The sequence below is a fragment of the Trichomycterus rosablanca genome, chromosome 10 (assembly GCF_030014385.1).
Source record: "Trichomycterus rosablanca isolate fTriRos1 chromosome 10, fTriRos1.hap1, whole genome shotgun sequence".
In the NCBI taxonomy this organism is placed as follows: Eukaryota; Metazoa; Chordata; class Actinopteri; order Siluriformes; family Trichomycteridae; genus Trichomycterus; species Trichomycterus rosablanca.
The window spans coordinates 37,373,042-37,395,403 of record NC_085997.1 but is presented as its reverse complement, the minus strand read 5'-3'; the positions used below and the strand labels follow the sequence as shown (position 1 = coordinate 37,395,403).

Sequence of the window (22,362 nt, the reverse complement as noted above, 5' to 3'; positions counted from 1 at the left end):
AAAGAACTGAGCTGGTTATTGGAAGGCTGCTGGTTTAAGCCCCACCAATGCCAGGCTGCAACTTTTGGACTCTTGAGCAAGGTTCTCAACCTCAATTGCTTGAATTATAATTATTATCGATCATCAGCATCTTAATGCCGTAAATGTAATTGTACATAACTGGAAGTTGTTTACGTGGATTGCTAGAAGAAATCCTCTGCTGTTAAGGAAGAAGAAACTCCAGCGCTGTATCAAGCCCACCTGATGTATAATTTGGCAGGGATGTGGGTTACAGCATGACATATGAAGCACAGATGACTGACCATGACGGATCCTTTATTAAACGGTCATTATGCCTCATTAATCATTAATCACTTGCTGCAACAGGGGAAGAACCTTTATTAACCGGCTGTGTAGGACAGTTCGCTTGTGTCCAGGGCAGTTTGCTTGTGATGACCAACTTTTAAGGATAAAAGTCCACCATAATAAAGATCAAAAGAATATCAGCAAAACAGTCATCGTCTCTATCTCATAAAAACACAGAAAGTGACCAACAAAGTTGGTTAATACAGGTCTTCCCTAGATGAAGTGAATAAATCCTTAATTGGGTGCAGAGACCATCAGTTAAAGGAACCAGGACTGTTAGTCATCTGCACCGACATGCCCCCCACCAGCCCAGATTAGTATAAAAGGTGATTCCTAAATGTAATACTGACAATGATTGTGGCACACAGATTTATAAATGATTTTTATAACATTTGTTTTTTTCAATTATAGTTTCAGTTATTGTTGTTCTAAAGAAGTGGAACTTTTTTATATGTGCAATATAAACAATTCTAGAGGAGACGGTATGTCATAGCAGTTTCAGCATCTCAGTGATTTCTTCTACTTCTCTTTTACGGTGACTTAATGATTGGACAACAAACGTCTTTCATCAAAAAAACTTTTCTAGCAAAATTACTTAGTACCTTAAAACTTACCTTGAATTTTTTCCAAATAAGGAGCCACCCAAAATAGAAATAGAATCCTTACAAGATTTACAGCTGAACAATGAACTGCTTCTGCTAAAAACCCTGAAACAAAAATTACTTCTAATAATAAACATTTCAAATTAACAAAGAAAGAAAACACACCGACAAAACAGATCAGTAAAAGAAATATAACCAAATTATTATTCTGATTTATTGTTGTTGTTTTTAGTGGTCTGACATTATTAAACAGTAAATAATATATTTTTTACTGAATTAATGACATCTGCCAGTAAAGCAGTAGAATAAAATTTACATTAATTTATCATAACTCAATTTAAAATGTAGAAAATCCCAATTCTGTTACTTTTTTTCCTTACTAGTTTGTATAGTATATCACATTAAAATATTGGAGTTAAAAGGACTCTAAAATCTTGTCTATATGGATTATTACTTGCTTTAATCACTTCCTGTTCTTATTGGCTGATGGAAGATTTCTTTAGAAAGGAGAAGAGCGCTGAACTCTGCTGACACCTAAACCAGACAGTAAACGTTGGTGTTGCAGAGGAAATAAACTCGTCAGTTGTGTCTGTAGGATGAGAGACCAGACTGGCACCAAAAACCAAAGTTTCAAAACCGAGTCCTCGTGGTGGTGAAATTAAACTGATGTGCAACCAGAGCGCCATATATTTATAAATACAGTTAAATAGTATTTAGTGGAAATTTGCACTAAAACAATATAAAATATCAGAGCAGGTGAATAGTGTCAATACAAACAACAAACAATAAATAAATATATAATTGCATTTAAAATATAAAGTCCAGTACGTACCATCAGTTACACCCCAGAGGATGAAGGCAAAGAATAAAACAGTATTTGGTAAAACAACAAGTGTGTACTGTATATCCAAATATCTTCCTTTGTAGTCTGCAAAATAAACCAATAACAAATATTTATGTTTTTGTGCCTCATTTAACACAATTATGTTACATTAAAGCACTGCTGTACTGCAGGATCTATCATTTATAACTTATAACCAAATAAAGACGTGACTTACCGTTGTTTTTTACAGAAATAAATGCTGGGAAGCTCAATAACAGTGACCCAAGTGCAACAAAACACAGGAAAAAAATCCCATAATGTAAATAGGACAAACCTGCAAACACACAAAATTAGAAATTAATTTCAATAATGTTGTTGTTTTTTTAATAATAGTAAATTATTTTCCTAATTTGACTTTTACTTCACCTTATTTTAAATACAGTGCTATAGATTTTACATTTATATTTTCAGCATTTAGGGGGCAGCACGGTGGCTTAGTGGGTAGCACTGTCACCTGGTAGCACTGTGGGTTTCCTCCGGGAGCTCCGGTTTCCTCCCACAGTCCAAAAACATGCAGTCAGGTTCAATGGAGACACTGAATTGCACCTATAGGTGAGTGTGTGTGTGTGTGTGTGTCTGCCCTGCAATGGACTGGCGCCCTGTCCAGGGTGTTACTGTGTGCCTTGAGCCCACATTCATTGTCTTATTCATTCATTGTCTTATCTGCTTACCCAATTGGATAAGCAGATAAGACAATGAATGAATGAATGAATTTTCAGCATTTAGTGTCACACTTTGAGCCTCTGTGTGTTCTGGTGCTCCTGTGTGCCACGCCTCTCTCTCTCCTCAGTCTCCTGCCACACCCTCGTTCCTGATTGGTTCCCCTGGACTAATTAGCTCCAGTTGCCCTCTATTTCAGAGATGAGCTGGAGTGCAGACAGGGGGAACTATTGTTTGTGACTCTAGTTTGGCAGGTTTCTGAACCCTGTTTTGCTCCTTGTTCCTTGCTCCGTGTTCCTGTCTGTCTTATTTGGTCTGTTTGTTTCGTTTATTCTGCTCATGTCTTGTTTGTCTTGGTTCCTGTCCATTAGCTCAGTTCATGTTTAGTATTTAACCCTGTTAGCATGTTTAGCCTGTTAGTCCGTTAAACCCTGTTAGCATGTTTAGTCCGTTTGTCTGTTTAGTCTGTTTGTTCGCCTTGTTAGCTTAGTTTGTTAGTCTTGTTAGCTTGTCTGTCTTATTAAGTCTTGTTAGGTCTGTTTGTCTTGTGTATTTGATTATTATATCTTGTTTTTGATTATTAAAATATATTTAGTTTATTACATCTCTGCGTGTGTGTCTGCCCCTCTGTCTCGTCCTAGCGCCGTGTTACATAATAGTTCCCCAAATTTAAGACACAGCGAGATGGTTTTTTGTTAAGGTGTTCCCTGAATTTGGCTCCATGAGGTTTCCTCAGACCTTCCCGCTCAGCAGGCCAGCTCCTTATGATGGAAGCGACTCAGGCATCGAAGGCTTCCTTCTTCAGAGCCAGCTCTACCTGCAGAACCTTCTGGACCCCCAGCCAGCTGAAACAGACAAGGTGCTGTTTATGATGTCTAGACCCCTGCTGGTCGTGATTGGGCTAGGCAGCTTTGGTCTGACAGGGGAGCTGAGCTGAACTCGGTGAAGGATTTTAAGTGCCTCATGAGAGCCAGATTTCCTAGAAAAAATCCTTATGGGTTTGGTGTAGGGAGGTTTTCCCAAACTCCCATGCCCATTGGAGATGCTACACGCAGCAAAGCGCCCACTGCAGCTTATACCTGGCATCCAGTGCCCACTGGGGATGTTAAATTTCCCCTGGTGCCCACTGCTGATGTGGAATGGGTGCCAGTGTCTGCTAAAAATGCTCGTGACCATCCCATATCCTTGTTAGGAGCCAGTCAGGATCGTTTTAGTCCGGTTCCTTGTAATGACCGCAAGATGGTTCTTCCAGCTCCTCGTCAGTGCCCCCTGACGGCGCTTCTGAACTCTCATTGGTGCCCCCAGAGGGCACTTCAGGTCTCTTGTCGGTGCCCCCAGAGGGCACTTCAGGTCTCAAGTCGACACCTCAAGTTGGTGCCTCAGGTTCCTCGTCGGTGCCCCCACAGGGCTTTTCTGATCTCACGTTGGCACCCCCAGAGGGCGCTTCAGGTCTCAAGTCAGCCCCTCAAGTTGGTGCCTCAGGTTCCTCGTCGGTGCCCCCAGAGGGCGCTTCTGAACTCTCGTTGATGCCCCCCGACGGCACTTCTGGATTTCCATCGGCAGCCCGCGTTGCAGAACTTTTGTCATGCCTGCCTCGGAACTTCCTTAATGACTTTAAGTTTGCCCCTCAGGGTCCCGGACCTCCATTTGGGTTTTTGTTTGGGCACTCCAGGAGCCTCTCTCTCTCCTCAGTCTCCTGCCACACCCCCATTCCTGATTGGTTCCCCTGGACTAATTAGCTCCAGCTGCCCTCTATTTTAGTGCAGACAGGGGGAATTATTGTTTGTGACTGTTAGTTTGGCAGGTTTCTGAACCCTGTTTCGCTCCTTGTGCCTTGCTCCGTGTTCCTGTCTGTCTTATCCGGTCTGTTTGTTTCGTTTATTCCGTTTGCTCAGTTTGTCTTGTGTATTTGATTATTATATCTTGTTTTTGATTATTAAAATATATTCAGTTTATTACATCTCCGTGTGTCCGCCCCTCTGTCTCGTCCTAGCGCCGCGTTACATTTAGCAGACGCTCTTATCCAGATACAGTTACAGAAGAGCTTCCACAGTAAACATTACCTACTCTAGTTTAAGTAGACAACTCTGTTAGAACAAATATACTATATAATCACAAGTATGTGGACACCCTTCCTAAATGTAAAAGATATTTTAGCCAACTTTTCTAGCATGAATGTGCATTAACGTTTACACACATTTGGTGTAAAAGACCTTTAGTGGCCCTGACCTTGACCCAACTAAACACTCTTGTAATAAATTGGAACACTGATTTAGCCAGACCTTCTCAACCAACATCAATGCCTAAAATTATCTTTTGAGTAAATGGGCACAATTTATGAGACGTCCTCTAAAATCTTTTGGAAATGTTGACTTACCAAGCTGCTGCACCTCCACAGTGGCGTTAGCTGATAAATCTTCATGAAACGCTACACACATGAACAACCCTTTGTCCTCAGTTCTGACGTTCTTCAGTCTCAGTGAGAAGTTTCCTTTCTGAACTTCTTCATTGCTGAAGAGCTCAACTCTGTCTCTGTATCTCTCATCACTGGATTCTGTCAGAACCTCACCATATTCATACAGCAGAACTAAGATGTTCTCATCCACTTTCCTCCACTCAATCTGTTCTATCTGTTCTAGTGGTAAATGAGATTTGATTGAGCAATTCAGTGTGACGTCTTCACCGGCGTGAGCAGATACAGCGTGACCTCCAGTTACAATCAGATGATCTGAAAGAAGAAATGTTAGAAAGATCTTTACAGGAAACCATTTAAACTGGAACAAATGAAATCAGGATTCACTCACCTGGTTCCTTTATTTCAACTGAAGCTTCATTAGATTCCTTCCCTGTATGAACTACACATCTGTAAACTCCTGCATCTTTACTGGTTACATTAGTAAGTAAGAGTGAGAAGTTTCCATGTTTGACCTCCTCAGAGAAGAAATGTGCTCGTTCTCTATAATCCTGGTTCTGAAACTCTGGTTCACTTTGTCCATTCTGCCACAAATGAACTAAAGTGTCTGTTCTCTTCCACTCCACTTCCAGCTCATCCATCGGTAGAGGAGTTTCAACATAGCAGGGTAACATCACTGAGCCACCAAGCTGGATAATCAGAGGGTCAGAAGGACCCAGCACACGGAACCCTGAAATAAACCAAAACATTGTTATGAACACTTGGTTTACTGGTTTTCTGCTTCAGTTTGGACCTGAACACTGAACACTGCTGATTATTATCTCTTCATCAGTTTTGGAATGTCCTTTAAGGTGTGTGTGTGGTAGCCAGTGGCACAGGAAACTGGTTTGACTGGTTTAACATTCTGAGGTGTTTTTCTGATCACCACAGTGGTTACCAAAGTATTTTAGTTTGACTCACTCCCATTATTCTTCTTGGTCATCAACAAGAGACTCTTCATCTCAGACATTCAGCTAACTAATCATTTATCCCATGTATCTAGTTCTGTAAACTGCATGTAAACCAAATGATCTGATTAATGTAAGAATCGACTTTATTGAACTACTCTGGTTATTATGTACATGTAAACACACTCAGTGTCTTTAGCATTTACAAAAATTAACAAATTTAGCAATAATTTTTACACACATCGGTGGTTCAACCAATAATTTCTGCATTCTTACAGTTATTTGTGTTCCCCTTTACTAAAAGAGCAACATCAGTCAGTAATGGACTACTATTGCCTGTTGCCCTGACCTCTGTGGTCATGAAGTCCTTTGAAAGACTGGTTCTCAACCACATTAAGGAAATCACGGACCCCCTGCTAGACCCCCTGCAATTTGCCTATCGGGCCAACCGGTCGGTGGACGATGCAGTGAACATGGGTCTCCACTTCATCCTTCAACACCTTGATCACCCGGGAACTTATGCAAGAATTCTGTTCCTGGACTTCAGCTCAGCCTTCAACACAATTATTCCAGGACAATTACACAGCAAACTGGCTGAACTCAGCGTACCAGCCTCCACCTGCCAGTGGATAACTGACTTTCTTACTGGCAGAAAACAGCAGGTGAGGCTGGGAAAGTGTACTTCAGGGACCAGAACCATCAGCACAGGTGCCCCACAGGGTTGTGTACTCTCCCCACTGCTCTTCTCGCTGTACACAAATGACTGTACCTCCATGGACTCCTCTGTTAAAATCCTGAAGTTTGCAGATGACACTACAGTCATTGGTCTCATCAGTGACAGTAATGAGTCTGCTTATAGACGGGTGGTTGATCAGGTTGTCCTCTGGAGCAGTCAGAACAATCTGGAGCTGAACACAGCAAAAACAGTGGAGATGACCGTGGACTTCAGGAGGAGACCCCCAACCCTGCCAGCACTCACCATCCTAGACAGGACTGTGATGGCTGTGGAGTCCTACAAGTTCCTGGGCACAACGATCTCCAAGGACCTGAAGTGGGACAGCAACATCAACTCCATCATCAAGAGGGCTCAACAGAGGATGTACTTTCTGTACCAGCTGAGGAAGTTCAACCTACCCCAAAAGCTGATGGTGCAGTTCTACACAGCCATCATAGAGTCCATCGTCACCACATCCATCACAGTGTGGGGCAGCGCTATCACAAAACATGACACCAAGAGACTGCAGCGCATCATCAAGTCTGCAGAGAGGACCATCGGTGTAAAGCTGCCCACACTGCTGGACCTGCATGCCTCCAGAACCAGGAAGCGTGCAGAGAAAATCATCACTGACCCGTCTCACCCTGGTCATCACCTGTTTCGGTGCCTTCCATCAGGCCGACGCTTCAGCCACATGAAGACCCGAACGACCAGGCTACAGAGAAGCTTTTATCCAAACTCCATTACGCTCATGAACAATTGAACACTACTGTACTGTTAATACTCGGGACACTTGCACATCAAAAACTACCTATTTCATTTATGTAATGGCATACACAGGATTTTCACCTTTACTTGCATTTCATATTTATATATTTTTATATTTTCTATAGTTTTTATATTGCACAAAACTGCACCTTTTTAAAATTACAATGTAAATTGCACATGCTAAATGTTTACAATGTTTTCTATGTTTACAGGTATGAATGTGTGTGTTAGAGAGAGAGTGAGCTGTGTGAATAAGATTGTCTGTATTGTATTTTTCGTGCACTGCAAGCATCTGTGTAACCAAAAACAAATTCCTTGTATGTGTGAGCATACTTGGCCAATAAAGCCCGATTCTGATTCTGATTCTGATTCTGATTCTATATTAACTGATGTAAATGACTGTAGCTCTCCAGGACTGGAGTCACTCCTGCTCTATACAGTGTCAGAAAGAGATTTATAAACTTAATGTTACAGATAAATAAACTCACAAACAGAATAATAATTAAAAGTAAAGTTTACCATCACTGTTGATTATTAACGCTGACAGGAAAATCAGAATAAATCGCTCCATCGTCTGGAAAGAGACTCTGCTGACTGAAAACTATTATTTTCACTATCATTGTTCCTTGTATAATACCTAAGTGCCACACCCTCTGTACCAGGGCTGTATAAACCCACATTATTTTAAGGTGATGTTTTCCTCTTTGGTTTCATGCATGACAGGACAGGTAGTTACTGGTTACATGATTCATCAGTTCAAGTTTAACATTATACATTGTCACAACCAATTTTGTTTCTCCTGTTAGAAATTAAATTATATTGATGATTAGGAGAAACTCAAGTGAACTAATTTCATCTTTAAAAGTTGATTCATTTCTTTTCAGGAGCCTGTAAACACACCACCAGGGAACCTTCTATTTACAGTAGTGAGCTGGTTGGTTCAAACCTGACCAACAAATTACATTCTGAGGAATTTCCTGCTTCATCTTTAACTTTGTGTTCACCTTTCTGAAACATTCTTTCATTCCAAATTTGTAACGACTTCAATACAACTGTGCAAATGTTAAAATCAGGGGTGTAAATATGTCGTGATTTTATGTTTGCTGTGGAAGCACTTTATCCTGAAATGTTACTAAAATATAAATGTTATGAGAAGGTAAATGAAATATGCGTATGTATATGTGACATCCTACAGTAGAACTGCGACTCTGTCCAGGGTATAGGGGTGAGTAAATAAATAAATGTATAAAGCCTTTCATTCAGGCGAAGTTAGACGCTGCGTAAGGGGCCTTGGGGTGCAGGATGTGTCGGGTGCAGAAAGCAGGACCACACTGGATTGTGTTTACATCAGAGTGGGTTCAAAGTTTAGAACTTGTTTATTAGTGTTGCTGTATGACAGTGAGTGTAAACTGCAGCACTAAAACCGCTCATTCCGGTAAGAATCTCCTCTAGCATTTAGGCTGCTGTAACAATTAGCTTAGCTAGTAGCCAATCACTGACGAGCACATTCATTCCACCCGTTTTAAGAATTACAGTTTTTCTTAATTGCTTTGGTGCATTTCTCTGATCAGAATTAAAATTCTCATAACTGTTAGTTCAACCTCCACAAGATTTAATCATTTGTGCACATCATAGTAGCAGCTTCTCATTCCTTCCAACAAACTGCAAATGCTTTTGGACATGCAGCAATTGCTTCCATACAATTCTTTGCTGTTTTATAACATTATAATAATAATAATAATAATAATATAACATTATAGTTATAATAATATAACATTATCATTTGCTTATGTCATGTCAGTCAAAATGAACTATACTTATAAATGCTGAATAGTCGTTCCCTATGAAACTAATCGTCCTCATTTCATTGCTTGAATCATTACATACAATAATGTTGAACTAGTTGTTAAAATCAGTATGTTGTATGTTCCAATTCAGTTCCAATATGTACTGCAATATTGTTTACAGTTGTGCACGGCTCTACCCAAAGGGTGTTTCTTATGTTTGTTGTAAATAAGTTTGTACAATGCTGTAAACAATTTAGAATTGCAAAGAGAATATGCAGTAAAAATGTAAAACATACGTATTGAGTGTCTTGTACTCATTTATCTCACTAAATACAGTAATGTGTAACTTACCTGTAGATTTCAGATGGGTGCTAATAGTGTTTAGTGCTGACTTGAGCATTTTCAGGTAGTGTCACCATGATCTGACTATTTTGCATTGGAAAACACAGAGTGAACTGTCATAATGAAAACATGACAAAGCTATTTGACTATCTTGTTCATAAACAGTGGTGTCAGGACTTTTTATTTTGATGACACTGACACTTTCATTGACATGAATACTTGCTTTTGAGGGATGAACTCTCCATTTTGAGCAAGTGACACGCTTTTGCAGGTTATACACTAGGTTTTGCAGTTTGTACTAATTGTTTTGAGAAATGCACTTACTGTTGTGTAAATGTTAACAGTGATGTGAGAAATGCACCAACGCGACTGAGAAAAACTGTAACTCAGTGACAGGATTAGCCTGAATACAGGTGGGAAAAGTAACACATCGCTGCAGCCGTGTTCTGTCAATCACAGAATCATTTTGTTTACAGCAGTAATATAACAAATATAAACTAATTGTATAGCACACAGTTTATGTTTCTGCTTCAGTTTGAACCTGAACACTACTGCTGATTATTATCTTTTCATCAGTTTTGGAATGTCCTTTAAGGTGTGTGTGGTAGGCAGTGGCACAGGAAACTGGTTTAACTGGTTTGAGCTGCAGTTTAACATTTTGAGATGTTTTTCTGATCACCACAGTTGTTACCAAAGTATTTTAGTTTGACTCACTCCCATTATTCTTCTTGATCATCAACAAGAGACTCTTCAGACATTCAGCTAACTGGGCATTTATCCCCTGCATCTAGTTCTGTAAACTATGTAAGAATCGACTTTATTGAACTACTCTGGTTATTATGTACATGTAAACACATTCAGTGTCTTTAGCATTTACAAAAATTAACAAATTTAGCAATAGTTTTTACACACATCAGTGGTTCAACTGACAACTTCTGCATTCTTACAGTTATTTGTGTTCCCCTTCAGTAAAAGAGTAACATAGTCAGTAATGGACTACTATATGTAAATGACTGTAGCTCTCCAGGACTGGAGTCACTCCTGCTCTATACAGTGTCAGAAAGAGATTTATAAACTTAATGTTACAGATAAATAAACTCACAAACAGAATAATAATTAAAAGTAAAGTTTACCATCACTGTTGATTATTAACGCTGACAGGAAAATCAGAATAAATCGCTCCATCGTCTGGAAAGAGACTCTGCTGACTGAAAACTATTATTTTCACTATCATTGTTCCTTGTATTATACCTAAGTGCCACACCCTCTGTACCAGGGCTGTATAAACCCACATTACACTATCAAATAACTTCATGACTCTTCACAACTGAAAATGAATTTATTTATTTATTAAGATTTTAAGGTGATGTTTTCCACTTTGGTTTCATGCATGACAGGACAGGTAGTTACTGGTTACATGATTCATCAGTTCAAGTGTAACATCATACATTGTCACAACCAGTTTTGTAGAAATTAAATTATATTGTTGATTAACAGAAACTCAAGTGGATTAATTTCATCTTTAAAAGTTGATTCATTTCTTTTCAGGAGCCTGTAAACACACCACCAGGGAACCTTCTATTTACAGTAGTGAGCTGGTTGGTTCCAACCTGACCAACAAATTACATTCTGAGGAATTTCCTGCTTCATCTTTAACTTTGTGTTCACCTTTCTGAAACAGGCTTTCATTCCAAATTTTTTAACGACGTCAAAACAACGTTAAAATGTAAATGTTAAAATTAGGGGTGTAAATATGTCATGATTTTATGTTTGCTGTGGAAGCGCTTTATCCTGAAATGTTACTAAAATATAAATGTTATGAGAATTAATTACATGTGTATGTGTGTGACATCCTACAGTGGAACTGCGACTCTGTCAAGGGTATAGGGGTGAGTAAATAAATAAATGCATAAAGCCTTTCATTCAGACGAAGTTATACGCTGCCTAAGGGTCCTTGGGATGCAGGATGTGTCGGGTGCAGAAAGCGGTAGTACACCGGATTTTTGCCGCTTATCAGCAGTGGGTTCAAAGTTTAGGACTCATTTATTAGTGCTGCTGTATAACAGTGAGTGTAAACTGCAGCACTAAAACCGCTCATTCCGGTTCAAAATGGTAAGAATCTCCTCTAGCATTTAGGCTACTGTAACAGTTAGCTTAGCTAGAAGCCAAACACTGACGAGCACATTCATCCTACATTATCTTTTCACACCCGTTTTAAGCATTAACGCAGCGGCAGGATTAGCCTGAATACCGGTGGGAAAAATAACACATTGCTGCAGTTGTGTTCTGTTAATTTACATTTTCGGTATTTAGCAGATGATTTCATCCAAAGCGACTTACAATTATGACATGAACATGATTTTGAGCAGTTAAGGGTCCTTCTGGTCAACCAGAAGGGTCAACCTTCTGATTACTAGTACCAGTACCTTAACCACTGAGCTATCACTGTCCTACTGTTAATCACAGAATCATTTTGTTTACAGCAGTAATATAACAAATATAAACTAATTGTATAGCACACAGTTTATGTTTCTGCTTCAGTTTGGACCTGAACACTACTGCTGATTATTATCTTTTCATCATCAGTTTTGGAATGTCCTTTAAGGTGTGTGTGGTAGCCAGTGGCACAGGAAACTGGTTTAACTGGTTTGACCTGCAGTTTAACATTCTGACGTGTTTTTCTGATCACCACAGTGGTTACCAAAGTATTTTAGTTTGACTCACTCCCATTATTCTTCATGGTCATCAACAAGAGACTCTTCACATCAGACATTCAGCTACAGTGAGGAAAATAAGTATTTGATACACTGCCAATTTTGCATGTTTTCCCACCTACGAAGAATGGAGAGGCCTGTAATTTTTATCGTAGGGACACTTCAACTGTGAGAGACAGAATAAAAAAAAAAATCCAGATAATCACATTGTATGATTTTTAAATAATTAATTTGCATTTTATTGCATGAAATAAGTATTTGATACAATGGAAAAACAGAAGTTAATATTTGGTACAGAAACCTTTACAGAGGTCAGACGTTTCCTGTAGTTCTTGACCAAGTTTGCACACACTGCAGCAGGGATTTTGGCCCACTCCTCCATACAGATCTTCTCCAGATCTTTCAGGTTTCGGGGCTGTCGCTGGGCAACATTGAGTTTCAGCTTCCTCCAAAGACTTTCTATTGGGTTCAGGTCTGGAGATTGGCTAGGCCACTCCAGGACCTTGAAATGCTTCTTATGGAGCCACTCCTTAGTTGCCCTGGCTGTGTTTCGGGTCATTGTCATGCTGGAAGACCCAGCCATGACCCATCTTCAATGCTCTTACTGAGGGAAGGAGGCTGTTGACCAAATTCTCGCTATACATGACCTCATCCATCCTCCCTTCAATACGGTGCAGTCGTCCTGTCCCCTTTGCAGAAAAGCACCCCCAAAGTATGATGTTTTCACCCCCATGCTTCAAGGTTGGGACGGTTGTACTCCTTCTTCCTCCAAACACGACGAGTGGAGTTGATACCAAAAAGCTCTATTTTGGTCTCATCTGACCACATGACCTTCTCCCATGCCTCCTCTGGATCATCCAGATGGTCATTGGTGATCTTCAAACGGGCCTGGACATGTGCTGGCATGAGCAGGGGGATCTTGCGTGCCCTGCAGGATTTTAATCCATGGCGGCATAGTGTGTTTCTAACGGTAATCTTTGAGACTGTGGTCCCAGCTCTCTTCAGGTCATTGACCAGGTCCTCCCGTGTGGTTCTGGGCTGATTCCTGACCTTGCTCAGGATCATCCTTACCCCACGAGGTGAGATCTTGCATGGAGCAGCAGACTGAGGAAGATTGACAGTCATCTTGTGTTTCTTCCATTTTCTAATAATTGTGCCAACAGTTGTTGCCTTCTCACCAAGCTGCTTGCTATTGTCCTGTAGCCCATCCCAGCCTTGTGCAGGTCTACAATTCTGTCCCTGGTGTCCTTAGACAGCTCTTTGGTCTTGGCCATGGTGGAGAGGTTGGAGTGTGATTGATTGAGTGTGTGGACAGGTGTCTTTTATACAGGTTACGAGTTCAAACAGGTGCAATAAATACAGGTAATGAGTGCAGAATAGGAGGACTTCTTAAAGAAAAACTAACAGGTCTGTGAGAGCCAGAATTCTTGCTGGTTGGTAGGTGATCAAATACTTATTTTATGCAATAAAATGCAAATTAATTATTTAAAAATCATACAATGTGATTTTCTGGATTTTTTTTAGATTCTGTCTCTCAGTTGAAGTGTCCCTACGATAAAAATTACAGGCCTCTCCATTCTTTGTAGGTGGGAAAACTTGCAAAATCGGCAGTGTATCAAATACTTCTTTTCCACACTGTAACTGCTCATTTATCTTATACATCTAGTTCTGTAAACTCTAGAGACTATTGTGCAAGAACATATTAGATTAGAGGTTTCTGATCAGTACTTACTCATGTAAATGCAGAAGTTTCCTTTCATTAGATTACTGAAGGGGGCGGCACGGTGGCTAAGTGGGTAGCACTGTCGCCTCACAGCAAGAAGGTCCTGGGTTCGAACCCCAGGTGGGGCGGTCCGGGTCCTTTCTGTGTGGAGTTTGCATGTTCTCCCCGTGTCTGCGTGGGTTTACTCCGGGTGCTCCGGTTTCCTCCCACAGTCCAAAGACATGCAAGTGAGGTGAATTGAAGATACTAAATTGTCCATGACTGTGTTCGATATAAACTTGTGAACTGATGAACCTTGTGTAATGAGTAACTACCGTTCCTGTCATGAATGTAACCAAAGTGTAAAACATGACGTTAAAATCCTAATAAACAAACAAAAAAAGTACATGAAGTGCATGTAAACCAAATGATCTGATTAATGTAAGAATCGACTTTATTGAACTACTCTGGTTATTATGTACATGTAAACACACTCAGTGTATTTAGCATTTACAAATATTAACAAATTTAGCAATAATTTTTACACACATCAGTGGTTCAACCGACAACTTCTGCATTCTTACAGTTATTTGTGTTTCCCTTTACTAAAACAGCAACATCAGTCAGTAATGGACTACTTTATTATCTGATGTAAATTACTGTAGCTCTCCAGGACTGGAGTCACTCCTGCTCTATACAGTGTCAGAAAGAGATTTATAAACTTAATGTTACAGATCAATAAACTCACAAACAGAATAATAATTAAAAGTAAAGTTTACCATCACTGTTGATTATTAACGCTGACAGGAAAATCAGAATAAATCGCTCCATCGTCTGGAAAGAGACTCTGCTGACTGAAAACTTTTATTTTCACTATCATTGTTACCTGTATTATACCTAAGTGCCACACCCTCTGTACCAGGGCTGTATAAACCCACATTACACTATCAAATAACCTCATGACTCTTCACAACTGAGATAGAATTTATTAAGATTTTAAGGGGATGTTTTCCACTTTGGTTTCATGCATGACAGGACAGGTAGTTACTGGTTACATGATTCATCAGTTCAAGTTTAACATCTTACATTGTCACAACCAGTTTTGTAGAAATTAAATTATATTGATGATTAGGAGAAACTGAAGTGGATTAATTTCATCTTTAAAAGTTGATTCATTTCTTTTCAGGAGCCTGTAAACACACCACCAGGGAACCTTCTATTTACAGTAGTGAGCTGGTTGGTTCCAACCTGACCAACAAATTACATTCTGAAGAATTTCCTGCTTCACCTTTAATTAAATAACTGCGGTAGATTTAGTTTAATTTTCAACTTTCGTTTGACATTCGGCATTCTGATCTATATAAATGGTTGAAAAAACACCTAACACCTACTTATTTATGATTTCTTACACAGATGAAAATACTGTAGGCCACATACTACAAAAACTATTTTCTGGTCATTTTAGGATTACATGTATTTATTTAAAGAAAGGTTGAATAATAGAGAAAAGGGAGAATAATGAAACTGCTGATCAGGCTCCCACTTCATCTAACACGTTAGGGAGTGTCATCAAACTAACAGAAAAACGTAGGAAACATTTACTCTGCACTTATTACAGAGAAATAAATCCATTAAAGTCTTGTAATGTATTGATGGATTAATGTCAAACTGTTTTTATACAAACACATCCATGTTTCTCATCTACTACTTTTTTTTAAAGATTAGTATTTATTTTATATTCATTTTAAATGAAGATCAGTAAATCTGTGATAATTCCTCTCCTTTTTTCAAAACAGTAAACACAAAACCCAAAATGATATGATTTAATATAATAAAGTCAATTTATTTTTATATACACATATGTGTCCCTCACATCCTACAAATCTTGTTTAATTTAAAAATCTTTAATTTTTTAAAATAGGGTTTGTAGTAGATGAGAAACATGGATCTGTTTGTATAAAAATAGTTTGACATGAATCCATTAAATCATTACAAGACTTTAATGGATTTATTTCTCTGTAATAAGTGCAGAGTAAATGTTTCCTACGTGTTTCTGTTAGTTTGATGATGCTCCCTAACGCGTTAGATAAAGTGGGAGCTTGATCAGTGGTTTCATTATAACCTTTCTTTAAATCTTCTTCTTCTTCATTCGGGTTTTCCCTTTTCAGGGGTTGCCACAGCGAGTCATCCTCCTCCATCTCACTCTGTCCACTGCGTCCTCTGTCCTCACCCCAACTACTTCCATGTCCTCTCTAACTGCATCCATATACCTCCTCTTTGGCCTTCCTCTTTGTCTTTTTCCTGGCAGCTGCATATCGAACATCCTTCTACCAATATACCCACTGTCCCTCCTCTGGACATGTCCAAACCATCTCAGTCTGGCCTCTCTAACTTTATCTCCTAGTTGTTTAACTTGTGCTGTACCTCTGATTATCTCATTCCTAACCTTATCCATCCTTGTCACTCCCAAGGAGAACCTCAACATCTTCATTTCTGCCACTTCCAGTTCTTTCTCCTGTCTTTTTGTCAATGCCACTGTCTCCAAACCATACAACATAGCTGGTCTCACCACTGTCTTGTAAACTTTTCCTTTGACCTTTGCTGTCACCCTTTTGTCACAAATCACTCCTGAAACTTTTCTCCATCCACTCCATCCTGCCTGAACTCTCTTCTTGACCTCTTTACCACACTCCCCATTTTCCTGGACAGTCGACCCTAAGTACTTGAAGTCCTTCACCTTTGTGACTTCTGCTCCTTGTAGCCTCACTGTTCCACCTGTCTCTCTCCCATTCACACACATGTACTCTGTCTTGCTATGGCTGACTTTCATTCCTCTTCTTTCAAGTGCATATCTCCACCTCTCCAAGTTATCTTCCACCTGTTCCCTGTTCTCACCACAGATCACAATATCATCTGCAAACATCATAGTCCATGGGGATTCCTGCCTGACCTCATCTGTTAGTCGGTCCATCACCAAAGCAAACAAGAAGGGGCTCAGAGCCGATCCTTGATGTAGTCCCACCTCCACCTTGAAGCTATCTGTCACTCCTACAGCACATCTCACCACTGTCCTGCTGTCCTCATACATGTCCTGTACCAGTCTGACATACTTCTCCACTACTCCAGATTTCCTCATACAACACCACAGCTCCTCCCTTGGCACTCTGTCATACACTTTTTCTAAATCGACAAAGACACAATGAAGTTCTTTCTGACCCTCTCTGTACTTCTCCATCAGCATCCTCAAAGCAAAGATGGCATCTGTGGTACTCTTTCTTGGCATGAAACCACTGCTGCTCACAAATAGTTACCTCTTGTCTAAGTTTAGCTTCCACAACTCTCTCCCAGATCTTCATTGTGTGGCCCATCAACTTAATTCCCCTGTAGTTGTTACAACTCTGTACATCACCCTTGTTCTTAAAAATGGGCACCAGCACACTTCTCCTCCATTCCTCTGGCATTTTCTCACTCTCAACAATGCCATTGAATAATTGAGTCAAAAACCTCACTGCCATCTCACCTAGACCTTTCCATACTTCCACTGGTATGTCATCAGGTCCAACTGCCTTCCCTTTCTTCATCCTCTTCAAAGCTTTCCGAACTTCATTCTCACTGATCTTTCCTACTTCCTACTTTCTTTCCCTTTCATTCTCTTCATTCATTAGCTCCTCAAAGTACTCCTTCCATCTTCCCATCACACTCTCCTCACTTGTTAGAACATTACCATTCCTATATTTGACAAGTCTAACCTGCTGCACATCCTTTCCAGCCTGATTCCTCTGTCTGGCCAATCTATACAAGTCCTTCTCTCCTTCCTTAGTGTCCAACCTCTCATACAACTCCTCATATGCCTTCTGCTTTGCCTTTGCTACCTCTCTTTTTGCCTTACGTTTCATCTCCTTATATTCCTGTCTACTTTCGTCAGTCCTGTCAATGTCCCATTTCTTCTTGGCTAACCTCTTCCTCTGAATCACTTCCTGCACTTCACTATTCCACCACCAGGTTTCCTTATCATCTTTTCTCTGTCCAGATGCCACACCAAGTAGCTTCCTACCTGTCTCTCTAATCACTGTTGCTGTAGTAGCCCAGTCATCTGGAAGCTCTTTCTTACCACCCAGAGCCTTTAACAGCTCCTCTCTGAACTCTTCACCACATTCCTCCTTCCTCAGCTTCCACCATTTGGTCTTCTTCTCTGATTTGACTCTTTTTATCTTCTTCACAACAACAGTCATTCTACACACCACCATCCGATGCTGTCTGGCCACACTCTCCCCTGCCACGACCTTACAGTCCCCAATCTCCGTCAGGTTTCCTCTTCTACACAGAATGTAGTCTACTTGTGAACTCCTTCCTCCACTCTTGTATGTCACCCTATGTTCCTCCCGTTTTTGGAAATAGGTGTTGACTACAGCCATTTCCATCCTCTTGGCAAAATCCACCACCATCTGTCCTTCCTGGTTCCTTTCCTTGACACCAAACCTACCCATCGCGTCCTCATCTCCTCTGTTTCCTTCACCAACATGTCCATTTAGGTCTGCTCCTATCACCACTCTCTCCTCCCTGGGAATACTCTCTATCACTTCATCTAGATCCTTCCAGAACTTCTCTTTTTCCTCTTTCTAACAACCAACCTGTGGAGCATAACCACTGACAACATTCAACATCAGACCTTCTACCTCTACCTTCAGACACATCACCCTATCTGACTCTCTTTTCACCTCTACTGCGTTCTCTGCTAACTCCTCTTTCAAGACCACCCCTACTCCATTTCTCTTTCTATCCACACCATGGTAAAACAGTTTAAACCCTGCTCCAATGCTGTGAGCCTTGCTGCCCTTCCACTTGGTCTCTTGAACACATAAAACATCTACCTTCCTTCTCTGCATCATGTCAGCCAGCTCTCTACCTTTGCCTGTCATTGTCCCCACATTTAGAGTTGCCACCCTCAGTCCTACACTCTTGACTTTCCTCCTCTCTTTCTGTCTCCTGACACGTTTCCCTCCTCGCGGTCTTCGACTAACAGTAGCACAATTTCCACCGGCACCCTGTTTGTCAACAGCACCAGTGGCGGTCGTTGTTAACCCGGGCCTCGACCGATCCGGTATGGTATCTCTTAGATGAACTCGCATGTTAGTTTTGGCAAAGTGTTTTACGTCGGATGCCCTTCCTGACACAACCCTCACCATTTACCCGGGCTTGGGACCGGCACAAAAGATACACTGGCTTGTGTTCCCTAGTGGCTGGTAACCAAAGTGTAAAACATGACATTATAATCCTAATAAACAAACAAATACTTTGGTTAGTTTGCAGACGCTGTATTTTTTGCATTTGTGTCCATTTGGTTAGTTTGGATTGCTTTCGTACTTTTTTATATCTGTGCACATTTAAGCATCTCAGCTGATTTGATTCGAGTCCCCACAAAATCTGCCCTATTATTAATAGCAGGTTTTTGTGGTGATTTTTTTCTGGAATTTGCTAATTAAAGTAACCCAGTAAATCCTAAACAAATCCGAAACATGATCAGAATTAAATCAGAATTTCAATTAGAAACAGAAATCAGAACTCAGTGCTTCTTCTTTCAGTGTTTAGGGGGAATGTTTAAAACCTGTCTGTCCACTAGATGGCGCTGTCAGTACATTTACAATTGGGGTATTTAACAGACGCTTTTATTTACACTTATGAACTGAATACAGTTACAGTAATTGAGTGTTAAGGGCCTTGCTCAGGGGCCCAACAGTGCCAATTTGGCAACCTTATGATTGCTAGTCCAGTACCTTAACCCCTGAACTACCACTGAACTACCACTGCCCCTTAGAATGTAGTATAACTTGCATTACCTGTCTTGAGTGTGCATTCATTGGCTCATTGTGGGTATACAATGACTGACCGCCTGTTTCTCTGCACATCCATCACTGGAAAGTGACCCCTATTTGGCATGTGGACCCTTCTCAGCTTCCCAGCACTGCAATAACACCAACATGGTCATGACTGTAGCAGGTGCAGTAGTGTTGTTGGGACTTTTAAACGTTCCAAAGATCCACTCATAAAAGACTAACTGTCCACCTACAGCCAACACTAACAGGGTATGTGTTCCTAATAAAGAGGTCAGGAGGTTTAAACGGGACTTAAAAATCACATCAACACTCCTGCACCTACTACATTCATACCAGAATGATCCACCATGCAAATAATATCTGGACTGTAGTTGGGGGGGGTCCTATAGAGGTTTATTTCTATTAATAAATGGGGTGGGGGGTGTTGACAAGGTGTACAGAGCAATAGGTGGTCTACAGTCAGTAATTATATACCAAAAAGCACACCTATATGGTAGATGTGGACCATAAATTAGCCAATGGATATCAGTGGAACCTGTAAGACTGGTGTTTCTAATAAAGTGCTTGGTAAGTGAAGGTTGTAATCTTGATCTTTTCCCTCTTTCCGCCCGTCAGGTTCCTCCTGGTGCAGCTGAAGGAGTTCTGCGGCGACTTCCTGAAGCGGAAGCTGAGCCTGGCGAACTGCGTGGCGGTCCACAGCCTGGCGCACATGTACACGCTGGACCAGCTGGCGTTACGCGCGGCAGAGATGATCCGCCGCAACTTCCACAGGGTGATCCAGGACGAGGAGTTCTACACGCTGCCGTTCCACCTGGTCCGCGACTGGCTGAGCGACACCGAGATCACGGTGGACTCGGAGGAGGTCCTGTTCGACGCCGTGGTTAAGTGGGTGCACCGCTCCACCGAGGAGCGCGAGAAGCATTTCGAGGAGCTTTTCCGGCTCCTCCGGCTGCCTCAGATCAAGCCCACGTACCTGACCAGGGTGGTGAAGAACGAGCCCCTGGTGGCGCGGAACGAAGCCTGTCTGAAGCTCGTCTCGGACGCCGTGGAGAGTCACGCCATACGATTCGAGAACCACAAGAAGTCGGTCTCGGATTCGGAGTTCTGGGTGGCCTTTCAGCCCCGATTCGGACAGAACATGGACGTCATTATGGTGGTGGGCGGAGTCTCGGAGGGCGGAGACTACTTGAGAGAATGCGTCGGGTATTTCGTGTACGAAGACCGCTGGGTGAACCTCCCGCACATTCATAATCATCTGGACGGCCACGCCATCGCGGTTACCGATTCGTACGTCTACGTTGCCGGATCCATGGAGCCCGGGTTCGCCAAGACCGTGGAGAGGTACAACCCGAATCGTAACACCTGGGAGCAGGTGAGCAATCTAACCACGCGGAAGCATTCGTTCGGACTGACGTGTGTCAAAAACATCCTGTACAGCATCGGAGGGCACGGGAATTTCAGTCCGGGATTTAAGGACGTCAGCGTGTACGAACCGGAGCAGGACAAGTGGCACAACTTAGAATCGGCGCCCAAAATCTTACGAGACGTGAAGGCGATTAGCGTGGAGGATCGTTACGTGTACGTGACCGCGAGGACGCCGGTGGACACGGACAACGACGACGGGCTCAAAACAGTGACGACTCGTTACGACACCGAGAGCCGGCAGTGGCAGGAAGTGGATTCTTTGCCCCTGATTGATAATTACTGTCTGTTCCAGATGGCCGTGTCGTCGTCAAACTTCTACCACACGGCGTCCTGCTGCCCGAGTAGCTACGCCAACATCCGGGACGAGGCGGCGCGCCAGAAGATCAGCGGCAGGATCTCGGACGAAATCCTGGAGAGCCTGCCGCCGGAGGTGACCAGCGTGGAGGGCGCCGCCGTGTGCTTCCTAGGCGACGACGTGTTCGTCATCGGCAGCTGGAAGAACAGCGACGACGTGGACAAGCAGTACAGGAAGGAGGCGTACCGCTACTGCGCCGAGAGGAAGCGCTGGATGCTGCTCCCCCCCATGCCGCAGCCGCGCTGCCGGGCCACGGCCTGCCACGTCCGGATCCCTTATCGCTTTTTGTACGGGTGCCAGAGGTACCCCATGCCGCAGAATTTAGCCAGACAGCGGGACAGGATGCAGCAGATGCAGCAGCTGCACCGGCGCACTCTCACCCTCCGCAGGCAGCTGCAGTCGCAGATCGAATGCTGAAAACGGTCTTGATGTTCAGAGCATCTCGGGACCAAGTCTGCAAACGTCTAGTAATTCTCCAGTCCACCAGGGGGCGACAGTGATCTGTGAATGATGTTATTAACCATGCATTGTGAATACCATTAACATTCCCTGTTTATTTCGTATTTATCGTAAAAGCTTTTTACCAGCTTCAGGATGTTGATCTTGTTGTATAGTTACATTTCTTTACATATTTATATATTTATTTTTCATTAGTAGCTTCAGAAGAGAAAACTGACGCGGTCAGGGATTGCAGATGGAAGTGTTCTGAATACCTGCAGTACCTGTATAAAACAGCCAATGCTAATCAGTGATATTTAGTGTATTGGGTCCAGCGTTAGCCTAAGTGGAGGGGTACAGAAGAGGAGAAACGTCCTCTGGTGAAGGGTCGTGACCGTGTGAATGGAAATTTTATATTTTAATAGTTATTTG

General features: G+C 41.8%; 1 protein-coding gene across 1 annotated transcript; it reads left to right on the top strand.

Annotated features, from left to right (window-relative positions):
* The first annotated feature begins 11,547 nt into the window (after positions 1-11,547).
* Positions 11,548-21,988, top strand: LOC134322026 (kelch-like protein 11). The gene is made up of 2 exons (XM_063003896.1): positions 11,548-11,574; positions 20,328-21,988. Exon 2 carries the CDS (start codon positions 20,422-20,424, stop codon positions 21,907-21,909), a length of 1,488 nt encoding a protein of 495 aa, XP_062859966.1. The 5' UTR covers positions 11,548-11,574; positions 20,328-20,421; the 3' UTR covers positions 21,910-21,988.
* The last annotated feature ends 374 nt before the right edge of the window (positions 21,989-22,362 follow it).